We start from the raw sequence: 14,458 nt of genomic DNA, 5'->3' as shown, positions 1-14,458 counted from the left end.
GAAATGCTCCTCTGAGACAGGATGTTTGACTGTATTTGTACTGTAATACATGCTACTGTGTGACTGTACTTGTACCCTAACATTCTATCTAATAAATATATTCATCATCATCATCATCACATCTCCCAATACTGGTGAGAACCAAGCTTCCATAAGAAATCTAGTTTCCAGCACAGCAGATCCCGGAAAAAGATTCTTGCATGTTTTTACATCCACCTGGAGAAATGTTACACAAAGACTTTCCGTTCATCATGGAGCAGTCAGAGGGAGAGAGAGAGAATCCTTTTTGACAAATGTGTTTATTTGACAATTTTTTACAGAGAAAAATCTCAAAGACAGCAGTGTCTGCTGTGCTAATTACAGGATGCAAATTTTACAAAAATAAATAGCTTAAGAAGAAAGCTGTAATAATAAAATAGTGTGTATATGGTCCTTCACTGAAGGGACATAGGCCGGATGCTCCATCTTTTATAACAACATACTGAAAATGAACCAAAGGAATGAACAAAACAAATATAGATACACTAAACTGAAAGCAGCTGTGAGTGTTTGAACAAAATGCATTAACAAATAAAAGTCTGGAAATGAATGTGTTTCATATATGTGATAGATAAATAGTATGCTTACCACTTAACTTAATAATAATCACCTCCAAAGAATGATTGTTGAAGACAGTGTGAACCACCATTCCTCTGACTGCAAAATAATAATAATAAGATCATTAGCTTTGGTTTAGCATGGGACTAGAAGGAGTCTTTTAGTGGTGAAAACACACAGCACCGTCATCTAGCTTCTGTACATCCTGAGGTAGAGTTCCACTGTTTCAGTTCTCTTAATAGTGTTTGCCAAATGTTCATGAACGGTTTGCCACAGGTAAAGCCGTGGATGTGACTTGATGCCCCCAGTTGGTATCTTGGACAGATTATAAAGCAATGGGTTCCTGGGCACAGACATTTCGAAGCCCCCTTCGGTGGTGGTCCTTTTTTTTGTAAATCTTTGCAGCAAATGTTTTTTATGTTCTTTTTGTGTTGACCACCAGAGACTGTGCCCAGTGACTACCGGTAATCCATCAGTTTGATGAGTGCAGCCGGACCTAAAATGTAAAGTTACCAGTGGGGCTCCTTGAGGCCCTCATAAGCACTCCTGGTTGACGCATTCTGTGGAGACTGGATCAGGGATTTTATTTGGATCGCATCTCTCTGGCTCAACTGTCATCCCAGTGTAGTCTATGCAGAAGACGCTTCGATGGCGATCCCCCCGACCACAAGTTCGTGAGCAGGTGGACCACGGCCCCATCTGCCATATGGGGCACGGTAGATCCCCACAAGCTTTGATGTCTATAGGCTTCAGGTCTTTGTCGCACATGCTGGAGAGGAAGCCTGCACTATCTCGGCATTCCACATTCCTCCTGGACCATCCAGAACCACAGGTCTTGGAGCATTCAGACCACTCCCCCAGTACCCAATCAGGCACACCGAATGGTTGAATCACATGTGAAGATAGCGATAAGCCCTTCTTCTCTTTTGATTTCTTAAAGGTCACATCTCTCGGGATAAAGAAAGTATATTTGACCTTGAGAGGGTTGACATCTCCTGCTGTAGCCAGGATCTGGATGATGATGGCCTCCTTCAGCTGCCTGTAGCTCTGGATCCTCTCCATTGTGGTGGAGGAGCCGCTGTACTTCAGCACAGCACCCAGCACCGGAATGTCCTGTTCCACCGTGGAGACAGAGAAGTTACCATTGAGGATGTAGCCGCCACTCTCCCTCTTTATAGCCAGGTAGTTCCCATCATGTTTGATGCCTCTGTGGCTCCGCTGTTTGATGTCAACGTTGGTGGCTCCAACAGGAATCGTAATGATGTCACTGTATCCAAAGCTGCTGGACAAGACAAAGATCTGAACTTAGATAGGGGACCCTCATCTGCTTTTTCTTCCACATATGTAATAGAGGCTGAATAAACATAAGCTGATGGGGTGTAAGATGACTCTAGTGGTGAAGAAGATGAAGAGGACTAAGGCAGAGCAGAGGACAAAGTGGGTGGAGCCTGAAGAATAAACAGTGTTGTGTGGCTTTCAGGGATGAGGTCAGAGCAGTTCAGGACATGTGCGACAGTTGTAGGACAGCAGTGAAGTGTACATTAGGAGTAACAGGGGAGTTTAGTGTAGAGGTGGGATGCACCAGGGATCAGCTCCGAGCCCCTTTTTTTTGCCATGGTGATGGATAGACTAACAGATGAGGTGAGACAGGAAGCTCCTTGGAATATGATGTTTGCAGATGACATTGTGAGTAAAACAGAGTACATGTGTGTAAATGAGAAGGGTTAGGGTTAGAATGTGGAAAGGAAGTGAAGAATCGTGTGCAGACAGGCTGGAATGGGTGGAGGAAAGTATCAGGTGTGCTCTGTGATAGGAGAGTGTCAGCGAGAATGAACTGAAAGTTCTGAGATCAGGTGTGAACCCTTCATGGGAGTCTTTTTACACGTCAGCGTTGACAATAAAAGGTTGGAAATCTGCGGTGGGAGCATTTTACACGGTGCTGTGGCAGTGAACTGTTCTATTTTGATTCTCAACTCTTGGCAGACTGTAGTGTTGAAGTCATTTTACAAAGAATGGTTTGAGCAAGAATTGCTAATAATGACTTCAACTTCCACAGGGCAACAAACGGCATCGAAACATTTAAGAAATGTTGGTGTGTAAAAGAGGTGTTGTGTTTTCAGTTGTTGGTTGGTTTAATTTATGTACATTTGATTAGTTTGTTTCTTATTTTCTTATTTATTTATTTACGTTTAGTGTGAATCTTTTTTATTCCATGTTTGTATGAGTGTGAGATTAGATTTTTTTAAAGAAAGAAAGATATGATTCCTTTTTTAAAAAACAACTGCTTTGTGATTTCTAGCATAGCATAGCATAGCATAGCATAGGACAGTAAAGTCAACAAGAGCCGCCATGACTTTGTCTGAAACTGTGACGCCTTTAATCAGCAGGACTCGGGACGCTTACGTCGCCTTGTTGTAGGAGCCTGTGATCTTCCTACAGGTGAGGCCACTCCCTCCACACTCTCCACACTTATCCACCTTCTTGTTGGATCCAATCACCCTGTCGCAGCCTGCCTTCACACACTGGCCTTGCACACACACTGATGTCGTGTCAGGGCCGCAGGGCGTGCCGTCAATCACCTGCAAGGACACAAGTGTGTCTGTTCATCAAAAACGCCACAGATTAACAGTGAAAACGCCCCTGCACTGAAACCAGACAGAGGAATAGAGGCTAGAATATACAGTGCATTCAATAGTCCAGTATAACAAAGGAGTCCTTACCTTTGGTTCAAACACCTTGAACTCACTGCTGCCTTTGGCCCTGCAGAACAGCTTACACCGGTCTCTGGGAGAAACACCGGCATACTTTGGGATCCACTGCTTCATGTTCCCATTGTAGTCCAGGTAGCTGAGGCTATTGTACTTCTCGCACTGCTCCTCTCTGAAACTCTTCCCTGAAGGAAAAACACAGAATTCAGTAGGAAGCCCCTCCAGTACAAAGACTAGTCAATATGTTAGCATTAATAATACGAGTAGAACCTGCAGTCTTTGAGGATGATTCACATTAAAATGTCTGATAGTCAAGAACCGAAATGAGCAATCAATTAATTGATTAGTCATCTTATATGAGATTGATAATCAGCCAACTGACTTTTCTCATTAAAACCTCCTGATGTCCTCATTTCCACTTCTACCTCTCGACATGTCTCAATTCCTATCCTCATGGGTAGCACAGTGCGGTTAGCAGGAGCTAACATAGCATTACCATTTTCTGCAGTGTACCGGTCCCAAGCCCGGATAAATGCAGAGGGTTGCGTCAGGAATGGCGTCCGGCGTAACATTTTGCCACAAGAAATTATGCAGATCAATGTAAATAAAAAATACATATTGGATCGGTCGAGGCCCGAAAAGAGAAAAATGAAAGTGAGCAGGAGTAAAACAGAGTACATGTGTGTAAATGAGAAGGTTCCAGGGGGAACAGTGAAGTTACAAGTAACAGACGTAAAGAAGGTAGAGGACTTCAGGTTCCTCGGGTCAACAGTGCAGAGTGATGGAGAGAATGTGGAAAGGAAGTGAAGAATCGTGTGCAGGCAGGCTGGAACGGGTGGAGGAAAGTATCAGGTGTGCTCTGTGATAGGAGAGTGTCAGCGAGGATGAAGGGAAAGGTCTACAAGACAGTGGTGAGGACAGCCATGATGGACAGCTTAGAGACAGTGGTGAGGACAGCCATGATGGACGGCTTAGAGACAGTGTCTCTGAGGAAAGGACAGGAAGCGGAGCTAGAAGTGGAGGAGATGAGGATGCTGAGGTTCTCCTTGGGAGTGACCAGGTTGGACAGGATTAGAAATGAGACAATAAGAGGGACAGTGAAGGTTAGACGTTTTGGAGACAAGGTCAGAGAGGACAGACTTTGATAGTTTGGACATGTCCAGAGGAGAGACAGGGACTATATCGGTAGAAGGATGCTGAGGATGGAGCTGCCAGGGAACAGGACTAGAGGACGACCCAGGAGAAGATACATGGACGTAGTGAGGGAGGACATGAGAGTGGCTGGTGTTGGGGAGGACGATGCAAAGGACAGGGTGAAGTGGAGAAGGTTGATTTGCTGTGGCGACGCCTCACGGGGACAAGCCCAAAGTATAGTTGTAGTAGTGATAGGATGAGAATGAGGAGGATGAAGAGAATGGCTGTGAGCAGCTTTGCTCTTACCTTCATCGTTATCACAGGTCTGCGTCTTGCAGGACTGGTACTGAACTCTCTGTCCCTCGCAGTACTTCCCTCCGTTCTGAGGTACTGGGTCAGTGCACTGCCTGTAGGAAAACTGCACTCCTCCTCCACACGTTCTGGAGCAGTGCTGCCAGGGCCCCCACAAGCTCCAGCCTCCATCCACAGCAACCTGCAGGGAAGCACGGCCAGAAGGAGGGAATGAGCAGTTTGAGTGGTTGGTCAGAACTCAGCGCCAAAAGCAATCCGCTGTGCAGGGAAACCTCAGTCTGGCTTCTGGGCTTGCGGCTGCACCGAGTGTTAGCACGCCGCAGCTTCAGGATGTGACTGCGCTGAAGCCTGGCACACGCCCGATGTCTGCCACTACCCACACATGTCAATGACCACCAGAGGAACCAGAAAGGCCTGTGTGCTTGTGTGTGTGTGTGTGTGTGTGTGTGTGTTCTTTCCAGAAGCTCTATGAATTTGGGCCGGCTAACGTCCTGGCTGCCAGCTCTGGGCTCTTGAACAGATGTGCGATCAGAACACAAGAAGAGGATACCAAGACGAGCCAAAAGAACCTTTGAGAAATATAAATGTTCTTTAGGGAAACATAAAAAGGCCTCAAGCAGCAGATTTAAACTCACCACAAACCCACAGAGCGATAATCCTGTTAGCCCGGAGTTTCACTCACATCTTCTACAAAAAACAGACACCCTTCATATCTCAACAGGCAGACAGTCAGTTTTTATGAGCGTGAAACTGGAACCATCTGCCTCTCATCAATCTGCTCAGAGACTCGGAGCTGTTGACTTTTATGACAATAGATTTGATTGGTCCATTCCAGAGAATGCGCCATATGTTTCAAAGGAAATGAGTCAGCAGGCCGCCTGGGTGCTTTGTAGTAGCATGCTGAGCAGCAGCACAAGCATGCAACACGTCATGAGCGGTAAACTATTGCACAGCGAGATGTGCGTTGCTTCAGGGCTAGAGGGATTAAACCTCCTAAGAAATCACAGCCGCCCGAAGCGGATCCAAAACAACAATGGCGTCCCTCTCTTTTGTTTCTGACTCAAGCATTTCCTGTAGGAACCCAGCAAACGCACCAGCGGCTGCATCACTTCCTGGGTTGGCATGCATGCTCCATGGAGGCAGGCCCCATTGGCGCCACAGGGCGTGCCGTCGGCCCAGGGCAAACTGCCCTTTTTGGTGGCGCATTGGTGGGTGCCGTCCTCCTGACACCACAGCTGGCTGCAAACGTCACTGGCCGAGGTGTTTGGGCACAGGACAAACTCCTCTCCAAAAATCTGCTGGCACTGCTGTCCCAGGCTGTACGTGGTGCCTGGCAGCTCCCTCGGCAAAGCCATGGTGCTCTCCGGGATATCCAACAGGCAGTCCCCTGCAGTCGCAATAGAAACAGCACAGAATGAGGCGAATCAGATTGTGTTGTGGAGAATATGGGCTGTGACATTTGTTTGAGGCATCACAACAGGCAAAAGATATTTGGGTCGAGTTGCATCCTGATAATAAAAATGGTTCTCGATGTAACTGGTGCGTTTCGTCGGCAGCCTGAATCCGGGCAACTGACGGCTGTTGTTCCTCCCATAATTCTTCATAGCATTCAACAAGCTTTTTGTCCGGTGTTGACGCTGACATCTGTTCACTGGAATGAACATTCCTTCGCTGGATGCTGCTTCGAACTGAAACATGCATGGCTGATCGCAGCTCCTGCATTTGGCTGCAGTGGTGAAGAACAGGAAGGAGGCCCTTGCATGACTCGGGTGGGGGGGGGGAAAAAGGTTCACTCTTAGGTCCATCGAGCACCCAAACGCTACAAGATGCACACGGTGAGATGGGGAGGGGGTGGGGGGGCAACAAAGGCGGGGCGAGGCAAAAAGAGAGAAATGGAAAGAGTGTGGAGATGAGGATGAGAATATGTGAAGGGCAATGAAAACTACCAAAGCCACTAATTTAAGGGATGGGTCGCATTTATAAGCAGAAGCCCCCGCTGGACCTTAGAGGAATAATGTCCTCGGTAACAGAAGCCCGCTGTCCCGACAGCAGAAGGTTGTCTCTGACGCTTAGCACAGACACAGGACTCGTACCGTGGCCGTTGTCAAAGAACTCCGTGATGTAGAGAGCGCTGCAGGGTGACCAAGGCGCCGCCTTGTCCAGGTTGGCAAACAGAGGAGCCATCAGGTAATGTCCCCCCAGGTCTCCAAACAGCGTCTCGCAGTTCTTGGAGTCATCGTGAGGCATGCTCAACACGTGCCCTACAGAAGCGGAGGACGGACACGGGATCAGCTGACAGTACGAGACCCGATTGCTGTCATTCCGTAAGCGTGGGCTCACCGAGCTCATGAGCAGCTGTGAAGGCAGCTTGCAGCCCACTGTCCTCGATCACGGAGCAGCTTCTCTTGGGGTCGCACATCGTCCCGACGTCGGCCACACCCAAGGTGTTGCAGCTATTCTGTCCACAGATGTCCTGAAACACACGCGCACACAGCACTTTATTCCACCCAGCATGTAGTGCCCTGTGATATTTAGAAATGCTGCACTTTCAGGAATATTAAGGATTTTCAACAAGTACAGGTATTTTAGCAAATACCTTGACATACGAGTGTAATTTGTTCCTGGACCGAGCTCGTAGCTCAAATCACTCGTAGGTCAAATACTATAACTAGAATTATAACTATAATAAAAATGTATCCGTTCTGGCGTCTAAAAACTCTCAACTCAACGCTGATAAGAATGGAAACAACTTTTTAAAAGTGCTATATAGATACACGCACAGACAAAATGATACAATAAATGATAGACAGTATTATTGATAATATAAAATGTGGTTTTATTATGAGTTTTACCTTCGAGACAGACGGCTAATTGCGGCATGCAGTGCGGTGCATGAGATAAACGTCATGCTTCATCTCCATTATGATCATGCGTCTTTTCTTCTCACTGCCATCCTTACAACTCGCTTTTTTTGGACACGTCATTCACAAATACAGCGAAAATCCCTGAACGAGTGAAGCGCGCTCGCAGCGCTAGGCCATCCAGGATCAGCATCGGGAACCGTGCTCGCATCCAGATACTCAGTCCAAATACTCCTGCTGGAGCAGAAAGCAAACAAGCTCCTCTCTCAAACCACCGCTCTTCCCTGGCTAACGCCTGGACATTACTGTCCACAAAGGAGTGGCCTGTGTCTTTCAGGTGCAGGTGGACTTCTGAGTCTTGTCCCGAGGACTCTCTTGCCGTGAACACTTTTGTTTTCTGCGATTTCATGTCTCTAATTGCATTCCTCCTCTCACGCCACACAGGTGCAGCTGGAGATGAACACACACTCGCATCTGTGGGCAATTTAGTCTAACCAATTCACCACATGTTTCTGGAGGCGGGAGCCGCTGGTTAGCGCAGCTGCCTAACAGCAAGTAGGTTCCAGGTTCTGCTCCTATCTGTGCAGAGTTTGTATGTTCTCCCCGTGTCTATGGGGGTTCTCTTCGGGTTCTCTGGCTTCCTCCCGCCTCCATGAACCTGCAGCTGGGATGAATTGACTACTCCAAATTGTCCGTAGGTGGGACCGAGTGGTTGTTTGTCTCTGTGTGTCCCCGCGATGCGCTGGCGACACATCCAGGGTCTAACCTACCTCCCTACCGCCCATAGTCAGCTGGGCTACACCAACCACGAAAAGTAAAAGAGAATCGGAGTTTATGTGTATTTCTAACTGATTTTTGAATCCAAAAATGGGGTTTTAATGTTAAAATTGGTTGTGAGATAGACCCCACCCTACATGCCTGTGTCTGATTCCATAAGAACTGGTCAATATTCAACCGAGGTATTGAGGAACACATTTTGGAGCTCCATTGACTGCAATGTCAACAAAAATGTCAAAGTGACCCAGAATCCAGGATCTCTTCTGGATCATCACCAAAATGTTATCATCTGTTTCTGGTAACATTCCCAACATTTCCTGAAAATGTCATCCAGATCCATCCAGAACATTTTGAGCTATCTTGCTAACGGACACAGACAGACGCGATTACATCACCTCCGCCTCCGCCTGTGGCGATGATGCAACATTGTGTGCAGATGTCACAGCCTTTGAGCAGCAGCATAAAGAAGCTAGCCCCGGTCTGTATCTGACACCTACCTCTCTGGTGAACAGCATAGCAGTGTCATAGTGCTCTGGATGTCTCTGGCTGGGTGGGTTGAAGAACTGCTGCCATGAGCAGAAGTTTCTCAGAGCCACGCCACCGTTGCTGGAGACTTCTGGTCCAACCTCCTCATCTTCCACCACTAACATCTTCACCAACACCATGTTTACTGAGTTCTTTATGCTGGGGTGCTTGTAAAGCTGGGCGGCCATTGACATCAGGGTCAGAATATAGTGCTGTGGAGGAGAAGAGATGGGATATTCAAAACCTCAAGCTTCCATGAATGGGTTCAAACGGGTAACAGAACCTTTATGACAACGTTCTGCCTGTAGTGCAGCTATGGTGTCTTTAGTAATACTTTTACATCGTATGATTTTATATTAAAGTGAAGAAGAGCCTCCACCTTGAACTGCCACCTTATCGTGGTGGGGGAGTTTGCGTGCCCCAAATGAGCTTTTTGCTCCTGGTAGATTCTTGCATGGCAAACCAGACTAAGAGCAGTTTAAAAGCTCCTATGAGAAAAAGAAACTCACGGACCGCGTCGTTCCGGGACCGGGGTCTCACCCTGGAGCCAGGCTCAGGGTTGAGGCTCGAATGTGAATGTGAAGACATTGACTTCATCTTTCAGGGGGCAGAAATGGAGATAGTCATCACGACTCTCTCCGGATCAATCCCCCACCCCCTTTTTTTGTCCACCTACGTTGTACATAGTATGTGTCTTTTTAATGTATTGCAATTTTGCATCTGTGGTGTAATTTGTTTTGAATTTATTGTTATTTTATATCTGTGGAGTAATTTATTTGCAATGTATTGTTATTTTGCATCAAGTTAGTAATTTAATATTAGTTTTATTTGTACTGTTAAATGTCGATGATTTATGTACTAAGGACTTTCAACGGAAACAAGACCGCAAGGGCTTTTTTGAAATGCTCCTCTTAGACAGGATGTTTGACTGTACTTGTACTGTAATACATTCTACTGTGTGACTGTACTTGTACCCTAACATTCTATCTAATAAATATATTCATATTCACTTCAAGTGGACTTCAACTCGGGAGGTAGCTGATGGATACCGGCAGGCCAGTGTTCTGTGTGCCGAGTGGTTACAGAGTCAAAAACTAAAGTCTGGGAAGAGTTCAGAGAGGCCATGGAGGAGGTCTATCAGTCAGTCTCAAGCAAATTCTGACAAACCATCAGGCGCCTCAGAAGGTCAAAGCAGTGCTGCTAACCTCGACGGGGGGGTGGAAAGAATACTTTTAGAATCTCCGCCTGCATGGAGGAAGCAGAGGCTGAGGTCAGAGGTAAATCTGTAAATCCCTGCTCAGACTGTTGCCTCTGTGACCAGGCCCCAGATAAGCGATGGATGAATGGATGGTGAAGAAGAGCAAAATAAATAATCAACTGGACTTGCTTGAGGTTGGTTGAAGATGTTTCACCTCTCATCCTAGCAGGTTCTTCAGTTCTAAATGACTGGTAGGGGGTCCAGATACTTAAACTCCTGTTTGAGCAGAAAACAAACAACCGAAACCACCAGGACAATAAGACTCATTAGGAGTTGTTACCGTTCCTAAGGGAGTTGTTGTCTCCCCCACCATCATGTGAGCTGTTAGGTTGAGCTGCAACAAGGTGTGAGCCCTGCGACATTCACAAGAACCGGCGTTCAAACCTGAGCGCTGATTTCCTCACCAACTTGTATCTGAATTGTTTTATTAAATGTTAAAATCTTTCAAAAGTTCTCCTTATTGCTTACACACCTCTGACAGAGATAAGAGAACCAATGAGAGCTAAGGAAAACTCTTAACTCTGTTTGAGTCTGGGTGTTTTGTCTTTCAGGTGGACCAGCATCTGTCTCAGGGTGTTTTGTCTTTCAGGTGGACCAGCATCTGTAGGGGATACAACTGGCTTCCGTTTTGCCTTCCCGCTTTGACCTTGTCCATCTGTCCAGGTTTTAGCCAGGGAAGACAGATGGTTTGAGAGAGGACTTAAAGAAGGCATATTTTGCACCATCAATCAGCAACACTCAATGCAGTGTTGACCTCCAAACCCAGACACCACAGCAGTCATCCACACCGGGGTGCATCTCAATAAAACAGCTCACATGAGGGTGGGGGGGGGGGGGGGGGGGCAACGACTCTTATGCACAATAAAGACTCTTAACGAGTCTTATTGTCTTGGTTGGTTGTTTGTTTTCTGCTCCAGCAGGAGTTTGAGTATCTGGACTCTCCACCAGTTAGTCAGAACTAAACAAGCCTCTTGGATGAGAGGAGAAACGTCTTCAACAAACCTCAAGCGAGTCCAGTTGGTTCTTCTTCTGCTCTTCTTGATTTTCCTCAACCGGGATGACTGAGAACCTGGACGGACGTGGATTAAAGTCGATTAATTTCAAATGCAGATATTACTTTAACAAATCTGCCTAATTTGTACTCAGTAAAGGAAACACAACATTTCGGATTATAGCAAACAAATCTGCCGTTTCTTGCTGCTTTTTCGCTGATGCAGCCGGTTTGATGTGAAATCTGCTGATGGGCTGCATTTATCGGTGAGACGGCAGCCCACCGCCTCATGACAGAACAACAAGATGCGGCTGAATCGACTTTGTTACACAATGAAAAAACTAACGGTAACACAAGCAGTCACAAAGTCTTTGCTGTTGAACATCAGCCACTGTTTTATTACCACAAGATGGAACTCACTGAAATAATTTGCTACTCATGGAACATTCCTGTCTTCTTTCTAAAGCGGACCGTTAACACAAATGTGACATCTTGTGTATGAGAGATTCATATATCGTTATCATCATGTGTCCCGTGTTGGAGAGACAGAATTCTCTTCTCCATGACACTGGCTTGGAGACGAAACTGCTGCCTTTCAAGGGGATGCGAGGACATTGGTCATTAAGGGGGTCTGACTCCACCTACATTTCTACTGTTATTCCTGCTTTGAGCTAACTCACATGACATGTTGCATCAGAGGCTTCATTGGCTTGGCGGAACATACGTTCTCGTATGTTCTCATAAGGCGGTCATGTCTTTGACGCCATGTCTTTGTTTGTTAGCAGGATTACAGAAAAACAGTTGGATGGATTTTGATGAAAAAAAGGATATAAAATTGGGTCTGAGTCTAACTTTGATCTCATTTAATTTTGAGAGTTATCCGGATACCAGTCTGGATAAAAGAAATGAAATAAAAATTCATGTCTTGTTAAATATACATTAAATTCACTCACCGAAATTTACAATCAATAAAATATCTTCTGGTTCGGATCCAGATTGATCTCAGGAAAGAATATTACATTTTAACATTAAAACCCATTTATGGGTTCAAAAATCAGTTAAAAATACACATAGACTCTGATTCACTTTTCTTTTCATGTTTGGTGTATAAAGATTCTAGAACCTTTTGGTGCTGATCCAGATCACCATGTGGACGGTGTAGATCCAATTATGAGGGGAATGAGCTGCTTGGCGGAGGTCTGTGCTCTCTGAGTGCTTTTCTAGTCCTATGTTTTTCCACATGTGCTACACACGTGCACGCGCTAAGCACAAACAGACACGAATCTGTCCAATCCCTACAGAGCGCCCTCCTTCCATTTAAAGCAGGGCTGGGATGTCTGAGAGGTGACTTTTTTTTAATATATTATTGTCAGAAATGAAACGTGAATATTTTGTGTTTTATATGAGGCACATCATGAAACACTCGACTTAATGAATTTACGACACTGGCCGAGGATTCTTATTCTGACTCTTCTCTGAGTGACTCTGAGGCTCAGCTGCCAAATCCTGACCAAGTCCTGAGGAATGCGCCTCAGCATTGTTTGCGCGTCTTTTGCCTGACCTCTTTCTGGGTGCGCGGAAGCAAACAGGGAGCCCGTCAACTTCCTCCAGAGCTCATGCCATGTGCCAAGACGTGTCGGAGCGGCACGGAGACACGAAGCCCTGCTCCTGCGTCCCGAGGCTCCCAGAACAGACGGATGGCGCCTTTATCTCCTCTGATACATTATCTCTGAGTGGTTTAGGCTCCTATATCACTGGTGTGTGTGTGTGTGTGTGTGTGCGTGTGTGCGGGAAAGAATGACGTCATCGCGTCTGACCTTTAATTCATCTCCATAGAAGTGGGTCATGGTCGAGTCTGCCACCACGAGGGTCTCTATGAAGCGCGGAGCGGAAACAAAGCGTCTCCGGCGAGGGTCTCTCTGTGCGTCGCTGCTGCCGTGCGTCGAGCGTTCCTCTTTGAGCCTCGCTGGCCGGCTCTCATCCAACAGGAGGGGGGCGCCGGGACCCTTCCTGAACGTCCTCCTCTTGATGACATGCAGCTGCTGTGTAGAGTCCAGTCCCAGCTCGCCGCCAAATTTGGGCTCGATGAAATACTCTCTCCCCTCCGTTATGAAGGAGCCGAAAATCCCGGAGCACAAACTGACAGACACGATCGAGCTCTGATCTCGATCCACGTTCCCTGCGTAAAAGCAGCTCCTGAGCCGCCCTTCACTCTCCTCCGCCTGCAGATCCGCGCGCGTCTGGGCATCTGGAGCGCTGCGTAAAGCGCCAACATCTCTGGCTTTGACGCGCTGGATGGTGAAGGTGGGCGCGAGGAAGCTGGTGTCCGGGACGAGCCGGAGAGTCATGTCCTGGCCGAAGGCGCTGAGGAAGAACCTCGGAGGCTCCTCGCTTCGCTTCCAGAAGCGGCCGCGGCCCCTCCCGTTTAACCGGACAGGTAGAACGTCCTCTGAGTCGAACGTGGAGAAAGCCGCGTTCATGACGCACAGCGGCAAAAACATCAAAATCCGAAAGGAAGACATCATCTGTAATAAAAATAATATACGAGTTCTAAATAATAAAGTTGAATCCGTTTCTATCCCGTATCTGCAGTCACTGGCGCGGCCTTTCCGGTGGCGGCTGACTCCCCTCTGATCTGGTCTCTCCTGATCCACTGTGAAGTCAACGCGCGTCCGCTGCTGCGTTCCGGGCTCTCGGTTTCAGCTCCTGATCCTCTGACCGCGCCGTGTTGTTGCGCGGCCGCACTCCACGCGCACTGGGGGTATTTATACGTTCCGCTCTCCTGCGGGCACGAGGAGGTTTGTTTTTTTTAGGTCCTCGGTTTGCTGGAAATTCTCCTCCCACTCTCACGACTCGAGATACTCGCGAATGAAACGGATCCAATGAGAATACCTCGACCCCCCCTTCTGAAATAGCTTGACACCCATGCTCCTATTATTACCGCAGCGTGCTATGAATCATTCTACACTCGAATTCCGCATCTCGAGATATTTCGGAGCTGTCTGTGAGTGGCATGCCCCCCCCACCCCGCAGAGCCCGGACCCCCAGGGGCCGGGGTTAGGTTTAGCTGAACACTATACTCAGAACCCAGACAAAGGTCTAATCAGCTGGCCACACAAAGAACAAACTGTTTTTAGTTCATAAATGACTGACTCACAAGAAACCCATGTCTTTTATTTAAGACCATAGAGTAGCGTAACATTCGTGATGATGATGATGAATATATTTATTAGATAGAATGTTACAGTACAAGTACAGTCAAAGCCCTTGCAGTCTTGTTTCCGTTGAAAGTCCT

The 14,458-nt window shown here is 47.0% G+C and overlaps 1 protein-coding gene across 1 annotated transcript; it reads right to left on the bottom strand.

Annotated features, from left to right (window-relative positions):
- Positions 1–286: 286 nt before the first annotated feature.
- On the bottom strand, positions 287–13,685 carry LOC137901758 (A disintegrin and metalloproteinase with thrombospondin motifs 8-like). Its single transcript, XM_068745800.1, has 9 exons — positions 12,981–13,685; positions 8,887–9,126; positions 7,092–7,224; positions 6,845–7,012; positions 5,846–6,138; positions 4,746–4,932; positions 3,318–3,490; positions 3,001–3,176; positions 287–1,876 (listed from the first exon to the last, which is right to left on the bottom strand). Exons 1-9 carry the CDS (start codon positions 13,683–13,685, stop codon positions 1,132–1,134), a joined length of 2,820 nt encoding a protein of 939 aa, XP_068601901.1. The 3' UTR covers positions 287–1,131.
- Between the last annotated feature and the right edge of the window lie 773 nt (positions 13,686–14,458).

This window comes from Brachionichthys hirsutus, chromosome 11 (assembly GCF_040956055.1).
Source record: "Brachionichthys hirsutus isolate HB-005 chromosome 11, CSIRO-AGI_Bhir_v1, whole genome shotgun sequence".
Taxonomy (NCBI): Eukaryota; Metazoa; Chordata; class Actinopteri; order Lophiiformes; family Brachionichthyidae; genus Brachionichthys; species Brachionichthys hirsutus.
This window is presented reverse-complemented; position numbering and strand designations above follow the sequence as displayed.